Below are 22,424 nucleotides of genomic sequence, written 5' to 3' on the forward strand. Positions count from 1 at the left end.
TGAAAATAACACGAACTAAGATTAATAAATGCTTTAAAAGTTAGTACATGTTAACTAATGTAGTTAACTAATGTTAACAAATGAAAATGTATTGTAAAGTGTTATAAACCAAGATTTCATCACAGAATCCTGAAAAAAAAATGTATCATGGTTTCCACAAAAATATTAAGCAGCAACACTATTTTCAACATTGATTATGATAATAATAATTATTATAATTTTTGTTTCTTTAGCAGCAACTCAGCATATTAGAATGATTTCTGAAGGATCACGTGACGCTGAAGACTGGAGCTTAATATCCTCAGTTCTCATCCCGCTGGATCTGTCTGCTGCCTTTGACACAGTTAACCACCAGATCATCCTTTCAATCCTAAAGACGAAGGGCATCTCGGGAACCGCACTCCAATGGTTCAAGTCTTACCTCTCAGGTAGGTCCTTTAGGGTGTCGTGGAGGGGTGAAGTGTCTAAGACCCAAAATCTAGCTACTGGGGTGCCTCAGGGCTCAGTGCTTGGACCACTTCTCTTCTCCATCTACAGTACATGACATCACTAGGATCTGTGATTCAGAAACATGACTTTTCCTATCACTGCTACGCTGATGACACACAACTCTACCTCTCATTCCAGCCTGATGATCCGACGGTAGCTGCTTGCATCTAGGCCTGCCTGACATTTCTGGCAGGATGAAGGACCACCACCTTCAACTAAACCTTGCGAAGACAGAGCTACTTGTAGTCCCGGCCAACCCAACACTACACCACAACTTCTCCATTCAGCTAGGCTCGTCATCCATAACTCCATCAAGGTCAGCCGGGAACCTTGGAGTTGTGATCGATGATCAGTTAAACTTCACAGACCGCATTGCTAGAACTGCCCGGTACTGCAGTTTTGCCTTATATGAAGGGCTGATCCTCCTGATGTTGTATAAGAGCAGGCTACACAACACTTGTCTATCCAGAATGGACTATTGTAATGCTTTACTGGCAGGTCTTCAAGCTTGCACTGTCAAACCTCTCCAACTGATCAACTGAGACAAAATGCTGCAGCTAGAGTGGTCTTTAACAAGCCGAAGAGAGCACACGTCACTCCTCACAAAATTGCACCGGTTGTCAGTTGCCACTCACATCAAATTCAAAACACTGACGTTTGCCTACAGAACAACCACTGGATTGGCTCCCTTTTACCCAAACTCATTACTTCAGACTTATGTGCCATCCAGAAACTTGTGCTCTGCAAGTGAACGTCGTCCTGTGGTGCCATCTCAAAGTGGCAAAAAATCTCTTTCTCTGACCTTTACCATGACGGTTCCCTGCTGGTGGAATGACTTGATCCATTAATACAAACACTTTATCTTCTATTCTATATCTATTTATAAAAAATAAAGATTAAACCTAAATTAGATTAAATTCGGAAGGGTCATAGCACTTGCATATTGTTGTCCTATTGTTAGTTTAAATGCTTCTATTTTTCTCATTTGTAAGTCGCTTTGGATCAAATGTAAATGGAGTAGTGATGCTGAAAATTCAACTTTGCATCACAGGAATAAATTACATTTTAAAATATATTAAAATAGAAAACAGTTGTTGTAAATTGTAATAATATTTTACAATATTACTGTTTTTACTATAGTTTTGGTCAAATAAATGCAGCCTTGATGAGTAGAAGAGATTATTTTTTAAAAACATTAAGAAATCTTGCGAACCCCAAACTTTTAACATTAGTGTTGTAGACCATCATAAAATATCACAAGACATCATTTTCAAAAAAATACTTTTCCCAGGTTAATCAGTATGGTCAACTTTGACCCAACTAACTCATAGTCTAATGATCAACCACCAGTTTGTATCCGCTTCGGCAGGGTTAGAAATCATGTCAGCAGCAGTTGTAATATGTGGCGTTCCCATAATACCTGTTGGTGGTGTTTTTGCTCCTGGTCATCTCTGCTCTCCAGTTGTCTCCTGCACAGTTGAAGCTGACTCTGGCAGTTCAGTCCTTCCTCCTGCAGTTTGTGTGTGAAGAGCTGCAGATCCTGGTGTGTGTTTATAAGCTTCTCCTGTTCACACAGCTACACAAACACATAGAGAAGGCCAGCTGACAAAATTTTAAGAACTTTTCAATGTAAAGTACATTATTTTTGTTCCATTATTAGTTGTTCCCTTTTTTAGAAACAATAGCATATATTCTGCTTTCTTATTGCTTGGTGGGCAAAGTGGGCAAAGATGAGTAAATGTATTAATGTAATTCATTCTTTCTGGCTGACATTAGAAATCCAAGGATTTCGGAAAGTACAAAAGTTTTCAATTTTGATTAATTTTAATTTGACAAGTAAATGTCGAGATGTTCATTTCATCAAGAGGTGCATGAATTTTTGTTCAAGATCTTGTATTGACAATGCAAGAGTCCAGAACTCTGTAAAGTCTCCTCCAGCACAAATCCCAAAGACTTTCAATGAATTTAAGGTCTGGATTTTTTAAGAAATGAAAATCTATACACTCCATCAATTAGGGTTAGAAGAACCAAACATATAACATGCTAGAAACATAATAATCACTGCAATAATGATCCACTCATGGACTCTAAAGCATTTGCCTATTTAAATCCAAACAGCAACTCTTTTTTTTTTTTTGGCCAGTCAGTGTGTACTGTATGTAGAATGTAAACGATAATGATCACACTGCCTATGGCTTCTTGTGTCAAAATAATGTTCTCAATATATTGAGAAATGTCTTTGAACACAAGAACTTATTATCTTTTACAGTCTACTCATGTTTGGGAAGACATCAAGTGTTCAAAACTTCCATTACGGAAGAGAAACAGTGACCATCTTCAATCTTCCCGTGCAGAAGTTTAAGGAAAATGTGTTCTTATGCTTCTTCAAATGAAACACCAGTGTTCACATGGCATCCTCAGCTTGACTTTTGAATTTTTTTAAAACCAGAACACCAGGCAAACACGCAGCTACCGCACGCATTAATCCGTTTCGATATCGTCCTGGAAAGGTGAAGTAGGTTTTTAATGATTTACTGAAAAAGCGTGATGTTGGAATTTGTGCACTTTCCATCGTCATGTGTTAATTAATGAACTCTCAGGCGCAAAGAAGAAGACAGCACTCAACAAGTGACAAAAATAATACCAGTTTGAAAACAGCCATTGCATTTTACTGCACAGCATTTTGATCAATCAATCAATCAATCAATCAATCATAGTAACAATTTTACCTTTTTTTTTTTTTACAACCAGAAATATGGGGGACCGTACATGTAAATGAGAGGGCCTAGTCCCCCACACAGGCCCTATTGTGGCTACGCTACGGCATTAAACACTTTTATTTTTAAAAGATCAAGGCATATTTTAATCCTCATGATATAACCCTGTATTAGTGCAGAGCATGACAGATAAACTGTGAGCTCCACGGCTGACATATTCACTCAGATGGCTGGCTAAATTAGAGATATACTCCTGCATGACAGATATTAAACTGGGATTAGGGAGATTCATTTGAAACTGTTACTGAGCAAGAGACTTTTGCATCAGATCTATGAACGTTTCTAAATATAGAAAAGTCAATTTACAACTAGAGTGAATAGCTTTGCTTCAGAGTAACATCTCGTCAGCACCGAGAGAAGCAAACAAAATCATATTTCCTCATGATCTGTACACGTTTGCAACATTTAAATTATATCATAACTTTGGGGGTGCTAAATTCATTTTCAGTTGAAAACAAAATGATTTGGTTGACATTTTTTTCTGAAAATGTTTACCGTGTTCACTCCATTATACAGTGGTGTGCAAATGTCCGAGGCCACAATTAAAACTATAATTAAGTCTAATTTAAACCTAACAAATAAAGTTTTAGAATTCAATGGATTTAAAACAAAGAAAAAATATGATCAAATAAAGAAGAAACATTTAATATTCAACAAATGTGTCAGATAAACTGACGGTCAGATGTTTTTGAAGCACAAGATGGATTATTCTCAAATCATGCTGGATATCACGATCATCAGGTTTTACACGAACACGTGAAGCTTGTGCTCTTCCACAAAGCCACATACACACAAGAATGCATGCACCACATACACACATGCAAGCTTGCACCGTTCCTCAGGCACACAGTAATCAATACAGATCAATACAGGAGATCATGACCTTACAGAGGGCTTTGTGAAGCACTTTTGCTTAATAATCCTGCCGTTTAAAGCCCTGAATCAGTGTGGGACGAGTGTGAAATGGCTCTCACCTTAGTCTGCAGGGCTGAGAGGGTCTCTCTGCTGATGTCCAGCTCATCCTGGATCTGCCGTTTCTCCTGCTGGAGTCTCCCAGCTTCATGTTGAGCGTTGAGCACATCCGATCTGCTGCTGCTGGCCTCTGCTCTCAAGCGCTCTACCAGCCTCCTGTAGAGAAGCACACGAGTCTTATTTCAGCAAACTCCCTTCTTCATCAGTCCTGACATGAGAGCACTATAAAGGAGCAACAGGTGTGTGGATGAAATCACCACACCATCCTGCTGGTCACCAGTGTATGTTGTTTTTCATGTAGGGCCATGGTTTTGCAATGCGTTTTGGTCGATCGGATCACAAGTGGACGACGCTAAATACAGGTGTAAACGGGGTCTAAAACGTTTTGACCATGTCCACTTTCGACCACTTCCAGAGGTAATTCAGAAAACGCATTCGACCGGATTGCTTTCGTAGTGTAAACGCTCATGTGGTGAAAAGCATTCGAACTCTCCGCCTACTGACCTAATGCGTAAACACTATGGGAAGCGCTCTAGCCAGACGGGATTTCAACTTTGAAGTTTAGTTTGAAGACGAAAAACGTACCAAGCACAATGTTCTCTCACCATTCCTGATTTCTAACACACACTTGCGTCTATCAGAGCAGAAATGAAAGATGATGCTCTCCGTATGTTTTTCCGTCGTCGATTGTGTTCATATGTGAATTGCACAAGCTTGTTTTGTCCATTAGATTGAAAGATCTGGAAAAAAAACAACGTTTACCCGCCCATAGACCCTCCCCTAGAAGAAATCAGGACAGAAGTGGTTGAAAGTGGACACAAGAGACGGATTAAAACTCCAGGTGTAAACGGGAATATGTCTCCCTCGTCTACTTGTGATCTGATTGATCAAAACGCATTTTAATACCAGCTGTAAACAGGGCCTAGGTCACAAGGGAAGACCAAAAGGAAGTAGGATCTTACCAAACAAGCACTAACCAGCATAAACCAGACTGGAATATACTCCAGTTTAAAATTGAACGAAAGTCTTATGGGTTTGAAACGACATCAGTGTGAGTAAATGACAGAATTTTTAATTTTTGGGTGAACTAAGCCTTTAAACTTAGTCTCTTGCAGCTAGTATAAATCTGGTACACTTTCAATCATAGTTTCAGTCACAGTTTATATTGTTTTTAGTGGCAGATAAATCTAAAATAGTTGATACCACAATAAAAAAGTAATCAAATAATTACACAACAACTAACAACTGCAAAAAAGTGCAAATGTATGACATTGTAATCATTATTTCGAACTCATTAGTTAGTAAGTCATTATTTTACAGATACAGAAAGTACAGTTTTGCTTGTGGATATCTAATTAACTTTCTACCAACAACCCCCCTCTCCAAAAACCTTTGCAAGTAATTCAAAAAATAACATGCTACTTGCAAACATTTACAAATCTAGTGATTATTTCTTCCTCAAAAACGCTTGTTGGATTTGTTTCTGGTTTTGTTCCTGTAGCTCAAACAGTAGAGCGTGGCTCTCAGATAATATGTGAACAGATAATATACAGCGTAAGCTTCTTTGGATAAGAGTGATTGCCAGATGTGTAAATGTAATAGGATCTCTATAGCACTATTGTGCCTTTACTACAAAAAGTCCCTTGTTATAAAGAAGTGCACATAATTGTATAGAATGTGCACTCGTGTACTTTAAATTTTAAAAGTAAAAAAAAAAAAAAAAACTACTTGAAAATAATATAAATAAATTAAGTTACTTTCATGACTGTTTTGAACACATTTATGTAAACTTTTAAAAAAGTTCACTTTGTAAAAGTAAATCATTGTTTTAATGATCCTTTGGCATACTTAAAGAAGTACACTTATGGCATACCACTTTCAATTAGACTGGGTAAACTCTAAACAAAAAATGTTAGACTGTACATTTTTCTATCCTGCTTCCGTTACAAATCTGCGGGGACCAATCACAAACTAGCTTATCAACCTGGCGCGCTATTGGAGGGTTTAACACAATGACGATAGAGAAGCGACGAATCCAATTCCTTTTAACCTCTCGACGATGCTCAATGGCTTCTTTAGTTTAGCAAACAAATCGCTCGAGTGGGTGCAAATACCACTCACTTTCATGTTTTTTTTTTTGCACAACCTGCAAAAATCGCTGCCATTGCTGCTTCTGCAAACCACTGATCAATGCTACAAACCAACACGTTTGTTGACACGTTTCCTGCCTGGAGTTTTCACGTCTGATTGGTTGAAGGACTATCCAATTGCGTACAGAGTCATTTGAACTATGCCAGTTGATCACGCCTCTTCAAGTAGAAAATACAGAGGAGACTCCCCAGACTAATGTTCAATCTTAAAAGATTGAGCTTGGTCTGGTGATAGCCAGACTAGATTTCAATAGAAATGATGGTTACACAATATTTTAAGGTGTCCTTGTTACAGTGCAATAGTACATTTAAGTACTGAGTAATACGAATTAACTACATGTACTTACTATAGGGTTAGTGTAGGATCAGGGTTTGGTTTAGGGTTAGATGTATGTAATTCTGCACAGTATTGTTATTACTATTGTAAGTACATGCAATGTACTGTACAATATTTTAGTTTATCATATTTGCCAGTATTCAGCAGTAAAATGTAACCATATTTCATAGTCCTATTTAAGTGGGTCAGAACAGTAATGCATTTTTATTGAATTGAAATTAGGATGCATTTATGCATCCGAAAACATTACATTCAGTTCACACTTAAGTATATTATTTTAGTAGTATGTTATTTCCATAATAATTTCTCTTTTTAAGAGTATACAATTGTCCTTTTCACAAGGGGTTGATTAAACAGCCAACCATTCTTGTGTGCAATATGCATACATGATTATTGAACGAACGTTGGGCTGTCTGTCTGAGGCCAAGTTTAGTTTAAGCTGGTCTTTTTGAGCAGGGCATGGAGTGCGGCATCTTTATTTACAGAAAAAATTGTGTATGGGCATGAGAGAATGGGACACTTCAGTCCACAGCAAAACATCTTCACCTTGACTAGTCAGTGAAACAGACCAGAACGCATCTTAATTGAGGCATGATAACATGTGGGAATGGTGAGCAGGAGAGAGAGGTTCGATTTAATTAGAGTAGGCAAGCGTGAATATTTAATGAGCGGGGCTAAAACTAATTACGGGAGCAGGGCGACGATGAGCTCATGCACCCTTTCAGCATGGATCAACAAATCACACCCAACTACAACAAATCAGACCCACCACAGCGTCTCAAATCACTCCCAAAAGAGAAAAGCTTATCGCAGCGGAAATGAGAGGTGTTGACCAACCCGAACCTCCTCAACCTTCAGATGAAACCCAAACAAGTGGAGGACGGTCCTACAGAGGGTGTCTGGGCGCCGAAGCGAGCGGTTGACTAGGTGATGTGTCACTTTTTCAGGAGGTGAAGAGCGTGGGGAGATCCTGCAAAAGACCCACGTGGCTCTCTTACCTCTTTCTCTGCCATTGGCGAAGCGGCCACGGTAACAGCTAATCGATCGCTCGCGAAATCCCCCAGCACGCCCTCGCCGGGAATGATCAATATCCCTAGCAATTAGAATCCCCTATCTGCATGGCTGCAGGGACCTCGGGGTAGATCTGTGGCCCGCAAACACCCAATTTAGTCCTCAACTTACCACTTAATTACTAAATCCTCTGTAATGTGTATTGGCAGACGGGAAGTTGTGCTGCGCACCAGCGGATGGCTGACTGAACAAGAGACCTTTGGCAAGGTGCTAGTTAAGATGCGCTTGCTCGTCCTCTTCCAGCCAGTTAAACATCTGATTTCACACACGGATCCAGACCCACGGTGATCCCTCCATTGAGCGGCACACTTTCTCATAGGAGGACAGCGCGGGAGGTAAAAGCGGCACGTCAAGGGTCATGAAGACTAAAACACACTCTGAACCATCCTGAGAATTGCAGCTTCGCTTAATAAAACTCGGTTAGTGTCAGAGAGAGTGGCGCAGTGGACTGTGCACATACTCAGGATACGTAAGAGCTGCTCATTGGGAACACGGGTTGAGTCTCAATCCCATGTCAACTGATGCTGCATGCAAGTACTCTTGGGAAGCTCATATTTAGAGAAGGGTATTCCTGCACAACCGGAGGCCTCAGTTTCAGGACCCTAGTTTTAGGAACCCAGTTCCAGGACCCTAGTTTTTTTTGTGACAGCACCACCTACCGAACTGGACTGAACCCAGATTATTGTTGTTCAACATTCATTACTCGTTAAAACATCACACTCTTACTTGATCTGGACAATGAGCATCATTAGAACGATTTAAGACTCCAGCTTCGATATTTGACCAATGTTTGTGATTAATTATTCCGGAAAATTATCCAAATACTTGATGGTGGTTTAAAGTGAGCTTTAAGTAAAAGTGTAATATTAATCTTTTCAAATTGTGTCATGTAGCTTGATGCTCTAATCCTCCAGCTGCAAGAGCTTTTCTATTCCATAATCTTATTTGTTAAAATAATTCACATGTCCCAATAATAGTTTTTTGTTTGTTTGTTTTCTAACAAGACTTAAGATAATAGGTGGATCTTGATAATATGTACAAACTAAATCCTAGAATACGGTCTTGAAACTGCAGCCGCCCCTATATCATCCAGTTTGGTAGGTGGCGCTGTCACAAAAAACTAGGGGCCTGGAACTGGGGTCCTAGAACTAGGGTCCTGAAACTGAGGCCTCCGGTTGTGCAGGAACATACTACAGCATATTTATACTGCACACACTTGAAGATTTTAAGCCCGAATTGCAATCGAATTTGAGGCTTGCCGCAACATAATTTTTGTCCGAAAAATCCTCAATTGTGTGGCGTCATTATGATTATTTTACTGCTCCTGATCGAGCTAGAGCCTCCCAAATCTTAAATATCAAACGCGATACAGTATTTACGACTCTTGATCGGGCTGCTTCCAACGGGATACCCGCAATAGCCAATGAGAGCGAGCAAGCTATCACCAACCGAATGTTGCATGGTTTTGTATAGTTGAAACATGTCAGCCGCAAACATGTCACGAAAGTGGAGTATTGAGAAAGAAGATCGAATATTGGCGACAGTACGAGTGCCTGTATAATGTTTTTTTGCTGCAAAACAGAATGCACGCCAGGAGAGCCAGCTGACAAGTCGATCATCCTCCATATTTGTTTTTCTTCTGAATAGTATTCGAAATTCGAATTAGTGAGTCCCAAATCGTAGTACTGTTTGTTGAACTGAATTTTTCCAGTTAGAATCCGAAGTGCAGATCCGTACACACTCAAACGGCTAATATTGGCCACAACCCTCTGCGCTTTGGACGATGATTCAATTAGAACTACAAACACAAATAAAAAGTGTTAAAAACTACAAACATGGCTGATGTGTGAGTCCGACGGCTAAGGAGAGAGGTTTAGATAAAAGAGGTTTGAGTGATTAATAATCAGTATATAACCTGACAAAAATATATTTACTCAATGTTATCCACATTGAAATGTATCGGCAACAGCATTGTGAACTCTTGTAAAGGTACGTTTGATCCTTAACTTTTAAATGCATCATTATGCAAATAGCAAACACAAGGAGAGTTCTCCGCATGAAAGACCCACGACTGGCAGATCACAGAATGCTACAACATTTCTCTCAGAAATGATAGAACATTTAATTAAATTGAATGTGGAGAATTTGAACTGTGACAAGATGATTGACAGGGCAGTTTAAACGGTGACAGGATGCACTTAACTAAGCGACAGAGTGGTCTGTTAAAGACGCTATTATGACGAAGTAGTACAGTATGTCCCAAAGCTTGCCTACTCTTCTGCTACACACTCAAAAGTATGTACTTTTTATTTACATAGTATAAGTAGGCAAATTGGGAAGCAGCACTCGTGTCTGTGGAGTTGCCACGGTGAAGTCAATCATTACTATAATCGGCGGGTTTGTGGTCTCGCGGTCTGGCCGAATCATCTAGTGTGTGCGTTCGTTTATAATGTAAAAAATTGGTAGAAACTGTCCGTATGTCTGTGGTCTCCCATGGTTTGAAAATCATCTAGTGTGTCCCAGGCCTTATGGGTTCATAACTATAACTCTGTAATTATGACAATGTGTATGTAATGCAAGTGATATTGAACTATTTACACTTATTGTTAAAACTGTTCCATTTACACATTAAATGCGTTTCTGCAAAACTAATATAAATTCTATCTTCACTTCGTCACTATATACAAATCCAATGGTGTTCATGTCACCAAAAGCAACAGATATTCATTGCATTTTATCATCAGCTGATTTCAATAGGAACGAGAGTGGTGTGAGAATTTAGCATTCACCACTTTTAATGAAGATGACAATCTACTGAGCTCCAGGATGCGATGCCAGACGTTGAGTTTCATTTGTGGCAGTTTGCATACGCTTTCTGAAGAGAGATGCTCATCTCCAGCTCATATCTGTGGAGATGAGTGTTGCTGTACAGATGTGCTGTCTGGCCACCTGGAGCTGTTTTAGGGGAGTAAAATTCACATATGTGGCTTCATCAACCACACGCATTTACACTTGTATAGTTCCATCTTGAATACGTGTCAAACCTCCTCAAGTTGTTTGTTCGTTTCGGAGGGAATTTACACCTGGTCTTTTCATGATCGGAAAGAATTTCAGATTTCTTTCCTTCTTTTTCATCTACTGACAGAGCAAAGAAGCGACACAAAATGGAGACAGAATAATATGTATAGGTGTGCAATTCATTTTTATTTGAATTGTATCATGACTTCCACAGAGTGCAACAATGCTCACCTATTGGTTCTGCCGTTCCAGAAGTATTTTTCCCATTCATTTTTAAGTCTTCTTTGTTAAAGAGTTATAAGCCATGAACCAAACCGGCCAGATACAAGGTGAACATAACCAACTTTGAAGCAAAAAATGGAAGAGAAAACCACAAAGGTGCAAGACTGTGTTCTTATAACGGCTGTATTAAGAGGAAGAACAACAAGTCTATGAATCATTGCGAATGACAAAGTAAAAACAATATAAAACTACAGATTTAAAGATGTTGATTATATATAGAAATACATTTTACATTTATTGAAAGAATATGCTTATTATGCATACAAATATTTACATTATTATTCGACAATATAAAAAATACCTTGAAATAATATACCTTGATGGTTTCAACAAAAGCATTTATTATTGTTTGATTATCAACCTCTTCTTAATAGGTCTGTCTTTAAAGGTTCATCAATTTGAAGCCCATACATCAAGAAAATGAATGGGATATTTACTTCTGGAACCTGAGAGTTGCACTCTATTCTCAGTCTTCCATAGAGCATCATGGGAAATGTAGTTTAAAATTCTAAAATTAATTTAAAATTGCTAAATGATTTTCTGTGGCAATCGACAGCTGCCATCCATAAAGATTAGCTTTTATTTGATCAGGAATATTCCTACAATATTCCAAACCTAGGAAAGTCAGGGCTCAAAGAAAATCCAGAGTTCCCCACTGGTAATACTGGCATTGTGGTGGCGTTCATGTGCGCTCATCTGGTAAATACGATCATTTAGACATGACTTGAAGGCAGTATAAAGCGGAGAAATTTGGATTAATCGGCTCATAGCTTCACTAGCAGCCTTAATATGAGTGTGATATGAGAGTGTCATCCTGGGGAACTGAGTTTTGGAAAGCTGTCTGCTGTACTACGCAGTCCAATATTCACTCAAACTGCACTGAAAAACAGGCCATCCCGATCTTTTCTCGTGGGTGTTCAATTCTGGACACTGAGCCATATTTTCAAAACAATAATTTGAGTCATAAACGACATATAAGAATACTTTTGAATGGATACAATGTTTCCCCCCCCCCCCATATAATGGTGTAGTTATGGTATCTACGAGCAGGGACTAACTGGACCAAGCAGATCTTCTGGTTTGGATCTTACCGTGAGTCCTGCAGCTCCTGCTGGGTGTTTTCCAGACGGTCTGTTATTCTCTTGAGCTCTGCCTGCAGTCTCCTCTGGGCTTTCTCTGCCCGCACCACCTCGGCCACACGCTCGGAGAGCTGCTCCTGAGCCAGATGTTGACCTCCCTCCAGCATCTGCACCTTCTCCTGCTGCCGCGTCAGCTCCTGGCCTGAAACACACACACATATAAACCGTGAAGACCTCACTTCAAGAGTGTCAGAGTTTGGGATTTGTAAAACAATATATATATATAGGGTAGGCAGTTTTTGGAGAGGCTAGCAATAGCGAGCTAGCTTTGAAATCATAAGATCACACTCTCCCTTCAGAGCGTTTGCAAAGCGTTTATTTGATCAAAAATACAGTAAAAACATTAATAGTAACATTGAGAAATATTACCACTTGTTATTATCATATATATATATATATATATATATAGGGCTGGGCGATATGGCCCAAAAAAAATATCACGATATTTTTTTTTATATCAGTCGATATCGATAATTATCGATAAATGTCAAATCTTTATTTATTTCAAGTTTAAAGACAGATTTGTACTCCTAAGTGAAAGCTGTAGAAACCAGAGCGTTGTGTTTTTAAACTACTCGTTATTGTCAGAACATATCATGACAAACACTTGCCAAACAGGTGAACATTCACAAATCCGAGGTAGAACATTCAAACATTTGTCATTTTTCCTTAACAAAATAAATATCTTTATTTCAGTAGTATTAGCTCGAGTTGGGATGCAGATTTACTTTATACAATTTATGTTCATTAACAAAAACAGTAACATCTGTTAAAAAAAAGTAACAACATTATTTTTATTTGGTAAAATGTAATATTCTTTAGTTTTATTAAAATTAACCATTGGTCATCCAGCATCATGCATTTAGATCATGATAACCACAGATAAAATGTAACTTTATGGTTTCTATGGTATTTATGAAAACCAGTAGCCTAAATACATTATTAAAAACTGTAATCATATTCCATTAGTCCTTTAATACATTGTCTACATTAATAATATTATACAATTCAATATATATATATATATATATATATATATATATATATATATATATCCCACGCACATTTAATGGTGCAGTTATATACAACAGCATACAATATTACTAGGCTAACGTTACAGTAACGTTAAATCCGTGGTGAATGATGGGAATGTGTAGACGGAGAAGCTTCTGACTGTATCGTTGCGCACAGTGTTTCTCCTGTTCGTCAGCGCTGTTCATCTGCCTTTAAACTGGTTTAAATCACTGAGACATTTGTGTTCCTCGCTGAATACAAGCGCTTCTCACTGGATCTAGTGTCCGAGACCGATCAGAGTAAACGCGTCTGCTCTAGTGAACTCGCGCTGCGCTGCCGTTTGGACTTTGAACCGAGCGGATAAATGGTCCGTGTGGCGCGCGCGGTTCAAATGAGATTCGTTCCGCTTTTGGCGCAAAAACATTATCGAACATTTATCGAGCTCTTGATATCGTTTTATCGAGAAAAAATATATCGCGATAATTATCGTTATCGTTTTATCGCCCAGCCCTATATATATATGATATATATATGTGTGTGTGTGTGTGTGTGTGTGTGTATAAACACCAAACCAGTGTATACACAAAGTCCATGTTTTTTTTTATTTTTATATACCATTCCAGGGTATGCAATGGCCACATCTGCCCCATTCATCTGGGATGAGAATATTGTTTCTAATAAGCATCATTCCCACAGTGGTGTGTGTTAAAATGTTTATGTATCTGATGGCTGGAGGCTCTGAATTGATGGGCTGTTTCATTTCAGACGGGACACTCAGACTGCTGGAGAACACAAACCGGTGCACACATACACACTCTGACAAACCAACGTACACTATCACATAGATTTAAATGCAATTGCTTTTCTCTTGCAAAATCAAGAGAAAATCATCGCCCTGCTGAAATGATCAAATTGTACCAGCATGAATTTTCATGGTTGTTAAGCAAGCACTTCTGAGCTTCTGTTTACAATATTTTACAATTTTGTATGTATTAATGTTTGCATCTGTTTGTCATATAAAGCGATCACGTCTATTCATAAGACTATTGCACTCTATTCATTTGGATTACTTTTACTGTGTCTTTATAAACTTTTTCAATGGAGAGACAGAAATGTCTCAGATAAAATATCTCATGGGTTTGGAAAAACATGTTTTGAACATGAACAACCTACTTTTTGAGTAGGCCCTACTATCATTAACTTGCACTTAATCTATGAATTTAATTTCATTAGATACACAATTTCAAACCAAGTGGCACTTGCAAACAAACAAGCTTTCTCAGTAAAAACTTGACTTTTCTGAGCCATTTTATGAATGACAATTAATCAACTGGTGCCAAGTTGGTTTTAGTAGATGTGTCCTAGTAGAGTGCCCACATGTGTAGTTCATGACACAAACTATGAACATGATCCAGTAGCGTATGGCATCACGAAAGTGTCAGGACAGTATATCAATCACTTTTTTTTGTGAAATATTTTGCATGAAAGATGTGCTACCTTTCTTTAAAATGATTGCCACTACTTGGCAAAGCAATGCCATTCATTTTAAGGGTGGCTTACAAACTTCTCGGGGCTGCTGCATTTGCAGTTTCAGGTAAGAATCTTTCGAAGATATCAATAAAGCATATATTTACAATTATTCACATCATGGCAGTCCACATGTGAGCTCTACAGGTGTTGCAGTGTGTTACCGGTGTCTCTGCAAGTGGCGTGAGCCTCCTTCAGTTGTTCTCTGAGCTGAAGCAGCTGCGTTTTGAGTGAGACACACTCTTTCTCCCTCTGCCTTTTCTCTTTCCTGGCTCTCTGCCGATCAGCTTCAAGCCCTCGAGCCTCTGCCGCCTTGCTTCGGATCTTCTCCCGCGCTTGCAGAAGATCAGCCTCGGACTGTCTCAGTAGGGCGTCTCTCTTCTGTATAGCCTGAGAGAGAGCGGCTGTGAGATTCTGCCATAGGCGAAGCGTTTCTGATCTGCACCTGTGAGTGTGTGTGTACTTGTTTACCTGGTCACACTGCCTTTGAGCTGCCTGTAGTTCTCCTTCCAGATTGGCTACCTTCAGCTCCAGAGTATCAGCTTGTGCTCGTCTCCGGGCCTCGTCCGCTGCATCCGCCTGGAGCTTCTTCACCTGCTCCTGCAGTCGCTGCATCTCTGCAACACACAGCTGATCGGAATCTGTGGTAGAATCGAGTGAGGAAGTGGCTACGTTTACATGCACAACTTTTGTTTCAATCGGACTGAATTCATTCCGATGATGAATCCGAACGTAGCGTTTACATGAACGCTAAACATGTGATCGGGTTGATGTGCATTTACATGTCACAAGCTTAAAATCTGCTCCACTTCACAGACACTGAGAGAAAGGATTTTAGAATGACGGGACACTAATATGGCACTTTATTCAACAGCTTGTTCCGCGCGTTATACGTCATGGCGCTATTTCAACGTCATTGCACATGCGCAGTCCTTTCAGTTTCGGTTTTCAATCCGATTGAGTGTTTACATGTTCTTTCGATCGGATTAGAAAAGGAATAAACCAGGTGGAAATCTAATAGGATCGAGCACAATCGGATCGATTAAGGTGTTTACATGAAGGCTTTTAAGTCGGATTGAGCCGTGAATCCGATTACTAATGGATTATTTGGTTGCATGTAAACGTGGCCTCTGAGTAGCGAGTTCACTCACCTGTCTGACTGTATTCCCGGTGTCGCGCCAACTCCAGCTGGCAGACCCGCATCTCCTGGGCGCTCTGACCGCAGCGCTCCAGCGACTGGAACAGTGCCTAAGGACAAACACACACACACCTCCACTAACATGCCAAGTCGTCACATAGCTGTCAAACTTCTGTGACTGTGCCTTGGGGGAGTCGTGTTGATGCCCGGGGCGCTGGAGGGGCCAACCTAAGGTGGATAAGAATCCCCCAAGCTGTCTCCATCCCTAAGGCTATCGCTACGCCCGCTGCTTCCGCTCGCCTCTTCGACTCCATTCCACTCCAGCCTGGCCTTCATTTAGCATCCTCACTGCGGCACGTACACATACGCCTGCCGAGGTTGCGACACGAGGTTTGTCTCTGACAGGTGTCGCCTCCAATCCGGCGGCATGCGCTTGTGATGCGCTAACCATTCAATTAAGTCTCTGGGATGCTCTGCGTGTGGGTGCCATCTCTTAATTACCCTGGCAACCAGATTGTGTGTGAACGTCGACCTGACAGCTGAAGCGGTGTGTCACGACGGTGCGGGTAACACGTACCATGCTCTCGTCTGCTGTGTGCAAACGGGACAGGTTTGAGCGGAATCTGATTGCAAAACTAATAAAGTGCAGGCATAATCTGCAAACACGGGCAAGGTCGGGGGCCCTTCGTTTGGCACCATTAAAATAACGAGGTGTCACGAGGCGCTGGGACTCGCCACTCCAACTCGAACATGTGTCAAGACAAATCTATATTTCATGGCCACTTACAGATGTATAAATAGCCAAACGAGGTGCTGGAATCATCTATAAAACTCTGCTAAAAGGTTGCCAGAAGATGGCGGGCACTGTCAGCGGGACCGGAGGGTAATCAATCTGAGAACGGGGAGCGGGTGGGCAGTGGCGCGAGGAGGGCACTAAATCACGTCGCCGTTTGCGTAGAGTGCGAAGAACCGCTGACACTTGGGCTGACGTGCGAGCTCTCTGACAGCCTGATGGATCGCTCCACTACACTCCATTAAAGCTGGATGGCTGGCTGCCACGCTGACATAACAAACAATTAGTCACAAAGGTGCCCATGAACTTGCACGAAGCCTCTCCGGATCCAATCAAAGCCTCAGCTCATGACTGATAAATAGTCCCTGAGTTGCACAGTGTCAATGCATACAGTAACGTGTGACACGGGGAGCAGGTGGGTCCATTTAAAGCCCATTTTTGTAACAGGCAGAGATTACAGTGATGGATCCATGCAGATGTGAGTGTAGCATGTGGCGTTTTTCTCAACTACAAAGACAGTGCTTCACTCACCTGCTCTAGTTCCTGAACGCGGGACAGCTGGGATTCGTAGTCCGAGTCGGAGTGCATGTGAGTGGCCCGGTAGATGGAAAAATCAGCCTGTGTCTTCACTAGCGTCTCTTCTTGCTCTTCAGCCTAGGAGACGCACACACACACAATCGGTCACATTCAGCTCTCAAAAGTTCTCAAAAATCCATATTACAGCAAGAACAAACTGTTCACACATTCAAATTTGGTGATAAAAGTGAGAACTGTATTTTTGTAACTATTGGTAAAGCATGGTGCTAGAAACACCTTGGTCATGGGTTTCATTCCTAGGGAACACATATATAAAAAAAATATTAATATTGAATAACCCCAAATACCACTTGCACCTTGTGCCTTTTAGTTAAGACTACTGAAAATGAAGGTGAAAAATTACCTATCTAATTAATATTCATGAGCCATGATTATGCGGTTTATTGTGTGTTATAAAATAGGGAAATAAGCAGTAATCTGGACAGAAAGACTGGGTAGTTATTATTCTGAACTGTAAAACAGCATGTAAAAGTCTCGATCTGGTCTTGATCTTCTTCAGTTAGAGAGTAAGGTCTGACAACAGGACCTAATGCCTGTTAAGTTCTTCCTTATGAGAAAGATACATCAGTCCAGCACAGTGCTGTCAGAGCTGAAGACTGAATATAAAACATTTCCAAATGGGCTCAGACTTAATGAAGATAATATTTCATTATGTCACACTGCCTGTTGCTGCTGTTCTGAGAAAAACAATCAACGATGAGCTAGGAATAAGCAAGGTTATATAGAACATGATATCGTACTGGCAATTCAAGGAGCCTTACACATGAACAATACAGACAAGAAATAAATAGACATAAAATATAGACATATTTAAAAAATAATAATCTTACATTAAGTGTAAGAGCATTTGTGGTTAGATAAGACCCTCGTGTAGAGCCCTTTGAAGCTACATTGAAACTGCAATTTGGACCTTTAACCCTTTGGTTCCTGTTGAAGTCCACTATAGGGAGAAAAATCCTGTAATGTTTTCCTCAAAAACCTTCATTTGTTTTCAACTGAAGAAAGACAGACATGAACATCTTGGATGACGTGGGGGTGAGTAAATTATCAGGACATGTTAATTCTGAAGTGAACTTCTCCCTTTAGGTGTCACCCCCCCCCCCCCCCCCCCCCCCCCCCCTCCCCTTTTGAATAGACATGAAAATGCACATTCCGAACTTAAATGTTTGTAATTCAAGAATGATTTGGAATATAGATGCAAGATTGGTCTTGTTTTAAAGAAGACATTTGTCAGATTGTTGTATAAGTGAAATAAATTAAGAAAGTGAAACTGAAAAAAAGTTATATGTTTGAGTTTATGAAAATGTACAATGTAAAAAATGTTATAGAAAAAAATATTTTTTTATTGGGCGACTCTAAAACTGCAAAAAAAAAAATCAAAGCCAAAAATCAAAACAAGTTGCGTTTCAAATTTTAGGTTGATATCTCAAAAAATGAGCTTTCAGTGAGATTTTGTTTGGGCGCAGTACCCCAATTTTTTTTACTAATTAATAAATTACGGCTCCTCTGTAATTTATTTTGAAAACCAGTCACCAGTTTGAAAACCAGTCAAATATGAAAACTACAGATTGTAAGCTTACAAATTATATTTAGTTTGTCAAGATTAGTTTAGGTTTAGTATTAGGATATTACTATTTTAAATATGTAATGACTTTGGGCCCACCAGTGGGCCGGTGACACTTAAAGGATAATTCCGGTATTTAACACCTTGAGTCTATATTGTAGTTTATTTTGAATGAACAAGAGTGGTGGACAACATTTTTTTGACAATGGTTCCTCTCTCGAGTTTTTGACTATAATAGAATTGGCCATGGACCCATTTAACATTGGAGTCAATGGCCATGTCCGAAAATGTCATTAAAACAGCCAAAAATATTCTTTACAAAATTGTTAAACTCACCGAGTGGTTAGTGGTGTTCGTTGATGATTATAAACAATATATCGTTGCAATATATGATTCCAATCCGTTTATTTTGCTATAGTGGAACTATTTTTTCAGACACTTCACAACCGTGTAACTTCCGCTCAATATTTGAATCTGAAGCGTTAGCACACTCCCGACCACTTGATGGCGATAACCGATGTTTATGTCTCGCGGGACACTCACGGTCACAGTCAAGTTCAACTTCATATTGCACTGGTCAGTGGTCACGTCTTTCAATATGGTTAGAATTTGTGTGGTCAAAAACTGCGGTAAAGAGCTCTGCTCGCTAGCCTTATGAGAAACGTAAGCGAGCAAAAAGACTACATCAACCAAATGTAAACAGCCCCCTTTCCGTTTCCGTTAGCGCATTTATATTAACGAGCACTCAGCCCTTCAACAGAATTCAATGGGATTTTACAAAATGACGTATAAAACACGACAGAAACTGTATTTCGCAACACTTTTTGTTTCTGGAACATCAACTAACATCACTAATCACTCGGTGAGTTGCACAGTTTTGAAAACTAATGTTAAAGGTTGTTTTAATGACATTTTCGGACATGACCATTTACTCCAATGTTAAATGGGTCCATGGCCAATTCTTTTATAGTCAAAAACTCGAGAGAGGAACCATTGTCAAAAAAATGTTGTCCACCACTCTTGTTCATCCAAAACAAACTACAATATAGACTCAAGGTGTTAAATACCGGAATTATCCTTTAAGATGAGTGTTATTATTGCCGACAGCTCTCATTGAAGATGAAAAAAGAGTGAGGTGATTGACTGATGTGATGTTTTTAAGGAATCTTCCCTTCTCACACTGGTATCTCACAGGTTATGTGCTGTAATGCCAGGGCGCAGCAGGATCCGAGTAAGAGGGAGCAATTAAAGGAAGCTTAAACGTACAGGAATGAGACATGGGCGAACGGCTGAAGGATGTGTGTGTTCTGAGGTCCTGACTGAAAACAGTTGGATCAATATAGCATGCATGAGTGTGATGTTTAGGGATTGCTAATGGGACGCTGAGCATCATAGACATCTGAGAGGAGAAGCTGGAGGTGCTAGAGGAGAAAAAGGAACGGGAAGGTAGAGCAGGAAGGTCCTCACACCTAGTGAGCACTGTATCCGACAGAGGTGACTGCACCGCTGGGCTGTAGACAAGGCCTGTCCCTCCACCGCTGAGAGCAATGCCCATTATTTCGACTAGACACCACAGACCCAGCAGGCTTTTCCACTTTACGCCAACCAGCCGCCCCTCCCGGTCAATGTACACGCAAATCAAAACAACTTCAGGTCCATTTAAACACCAGCCGAGCTGTTCGAAAGGGCCACACACGCTATCTTTACTCAACAACTACAAATCAATAACAACTTCAACTCCCAGAATTCCTCAAGAGAGCCTATCACAGCTCTCCAGCTGTCACTGTGGGAAATGAAACACCTGAAAATGCTCTCTCCGCCACACATAGCATGAAGCGTGAGGGTTCTGACCTGGATCGATACAATCCAGTCAGAACACTCAAACGTATCTGACGCTCAGATTGGCTTTTGCACCCGTAGAGTGGCGTAGATTCTCTTCCCCATTGTGTTCACACCTCAAGCTGCACTAACAAGCCACTTTCCACCTGTACATGTGGTAACTAGGTTTCATTTGGCTTGATATGCAATCTAAACCCAACAGAATTCAACTCTAGGGAGGAGATGAGTGTGTTAAGTCTGTTGCATTATGGGGCATTCATAGTGCAAATCTGCAGCATCTCTCAATTTACAACACACAGGAGTGAAAATATGGTGATTTAGCCAAAGTAGGACACGTTTCTTGGATCAACATGCCTAGAGAAACATTTCTGAGTCAATGACATGATGCTCATAGATTTGTTTGGATCTAAATATTGTTTCAAAAATACATTAAAATGCTATTCATACATACATACAATGTCTTAAAAACAACACCTCTATTATGAGCATGTTTTAATTTACTGAATTAATATTAATTTCAATATATATTTTTTTCAGGACAACTGTCCATGTATCATAATGAAAATCGTAAAGAAAAAATGATGCTGTATTTCTCACAATTATGTTCTGTTTAATTGTTGCTGTCGTGTCTGTACGAGTTCTCAATTAGTTAGTTTCTGTTTAGTTCATCTTTGTCCAGCTGTTTCTGTTTACTGTCCTTATTTACTATGTGTATGTATACTCCTTTTCTGTTCAGTCCTCGTCGGCTATTGTTTGTGAACGTGTCGTGAATCTTCTGAGTTTGTTATTTGTTATAAGACTGTATTTCTTACCAACAAAGAAAGTTTTCAGTTCTGAAACTTATATTCTTATAGTATGATGACCTCTTATATGTCAAAAGCTCAAGGAAAATGTTATTTCTCAGCTCATCACCCCTTTAAAGTTTCCTAGTTTTGTTTTGGAGGTCTCCTACAATAGATCTACATGCATCTAAGTCAAAAAACACTTTCATTTTCTCATAATATAAATTTTTCTCACAGTGTCTGAAATGGTTTGATAGAGAATTCAGTCTCTCTAAACCCCTCCTTTCCGAGAGCCTACTCTGCTTTGATTGGTCAGATGGCCCAGTCTGTTGTGATTGGTTGAATGCTTACAGGATTTATTGGAAATGAAACGTCCATTACCATATCTGAATTTCAACTCCGAAGACTTCCTCAGTGCTTGATACTAAGTGATACGAATGGTAATGATGGGGTCGGATTTACAATATCAATGTCAGCACGAGTCCTCATGATTTGGAAGTGCATGCAAAGTGGATTTGCTTTTGCATCTCAGAAAACAGCATCTTCTCGACGTGTTAACAATACGAACCAAAAACTTTCAGGCCTCAGCTAGAACTACAGTGTTAGAGGGCGGGTCATAGAAGATGGAAGACCATAGGCTGGCATTATGCAAATGTGAGGAAGATGTCAAGAAGTGACACTGAATTTGCTGATGACCCATTTCGGCAGTTCAGAATTTATTCTTTCTTTTAGGAGACAATAACTTTACTTGTCGTGCACTTTGATCTTTAAAACTTTTCAGACCTTTATATAACGGCTATTTTACACAAGTAATATTTAAAACTTTGATGATGATATTGATCTAGTTTTGTTTTGAGAATACTGATAATGTAGACTTCATGAAAGTTCTTATTCATCTTTGACCCAGCTACCAAATCGTCAGATTCCTTTCATTC

At 39.8% G+C, this 22,424-nt stretch overlaps 1 protein-coding gene across 5 annotated transcripts in view; it reads right to left on the minus strand.

Annotated features, from left to right (window-relative positions):
* pmfbp1 (polyamine modulated factor 1 binding protein 1) overlaps nt 1–22,424 on the minus strand; it is a 215,001-nt gene that overhangs the window by 16,083 nt on the left and 176,494 nt on the right. For 4 of the 5 annotated variants that reach the window (XM_079589287.1, XM_079589285.1, XM_079589284.1 and 1 more), the window contains 7 exons: nt 17,239–17,361; nt 15,928–16,024; nt 15,248–15,417; nt 14,941–15,166; nt 12,188–12,377; nt 4,241–4,394; nt 1,910–2,065 (listed from right to left, as the gene is read on the minus strand). In XM_079589287.1, coding sequence (XP_079445413.1) covers nt 1,910–2,065; nt 4,241–4,394; nt 12,188–12,377; nt 14,941–15,166; nt 15,248–15,417; nt 15,928–16,024; nt 17,239–17,361 — 1,116 coding nt within the window. The remainder of the gene's footprint in view (nt 1–1,909; nt 2,066–4,240; nt 4,395–12,187; nt 12,378–14,940; nt 15,167–15,247; nt 15,418–15,927; nt 16,025–17,238; nt 17,362–22,424) is intronic. The other variant, XM_079589286.1, reaches the window with a different exon arrangement.

This window comes from Phoxinus phoxinus (genome assembly GCF_949152265.1).
Source record: "Phoxinus phoxinus genome assembly, chromosome: 2".
Classification (NCBI taxonomy): Eukaryota; Metazoa; Chordata; class Actinopteri; order Cypriniformes; family Leuciscidae; genus Phoxinus; species Phoxinus phoxinus.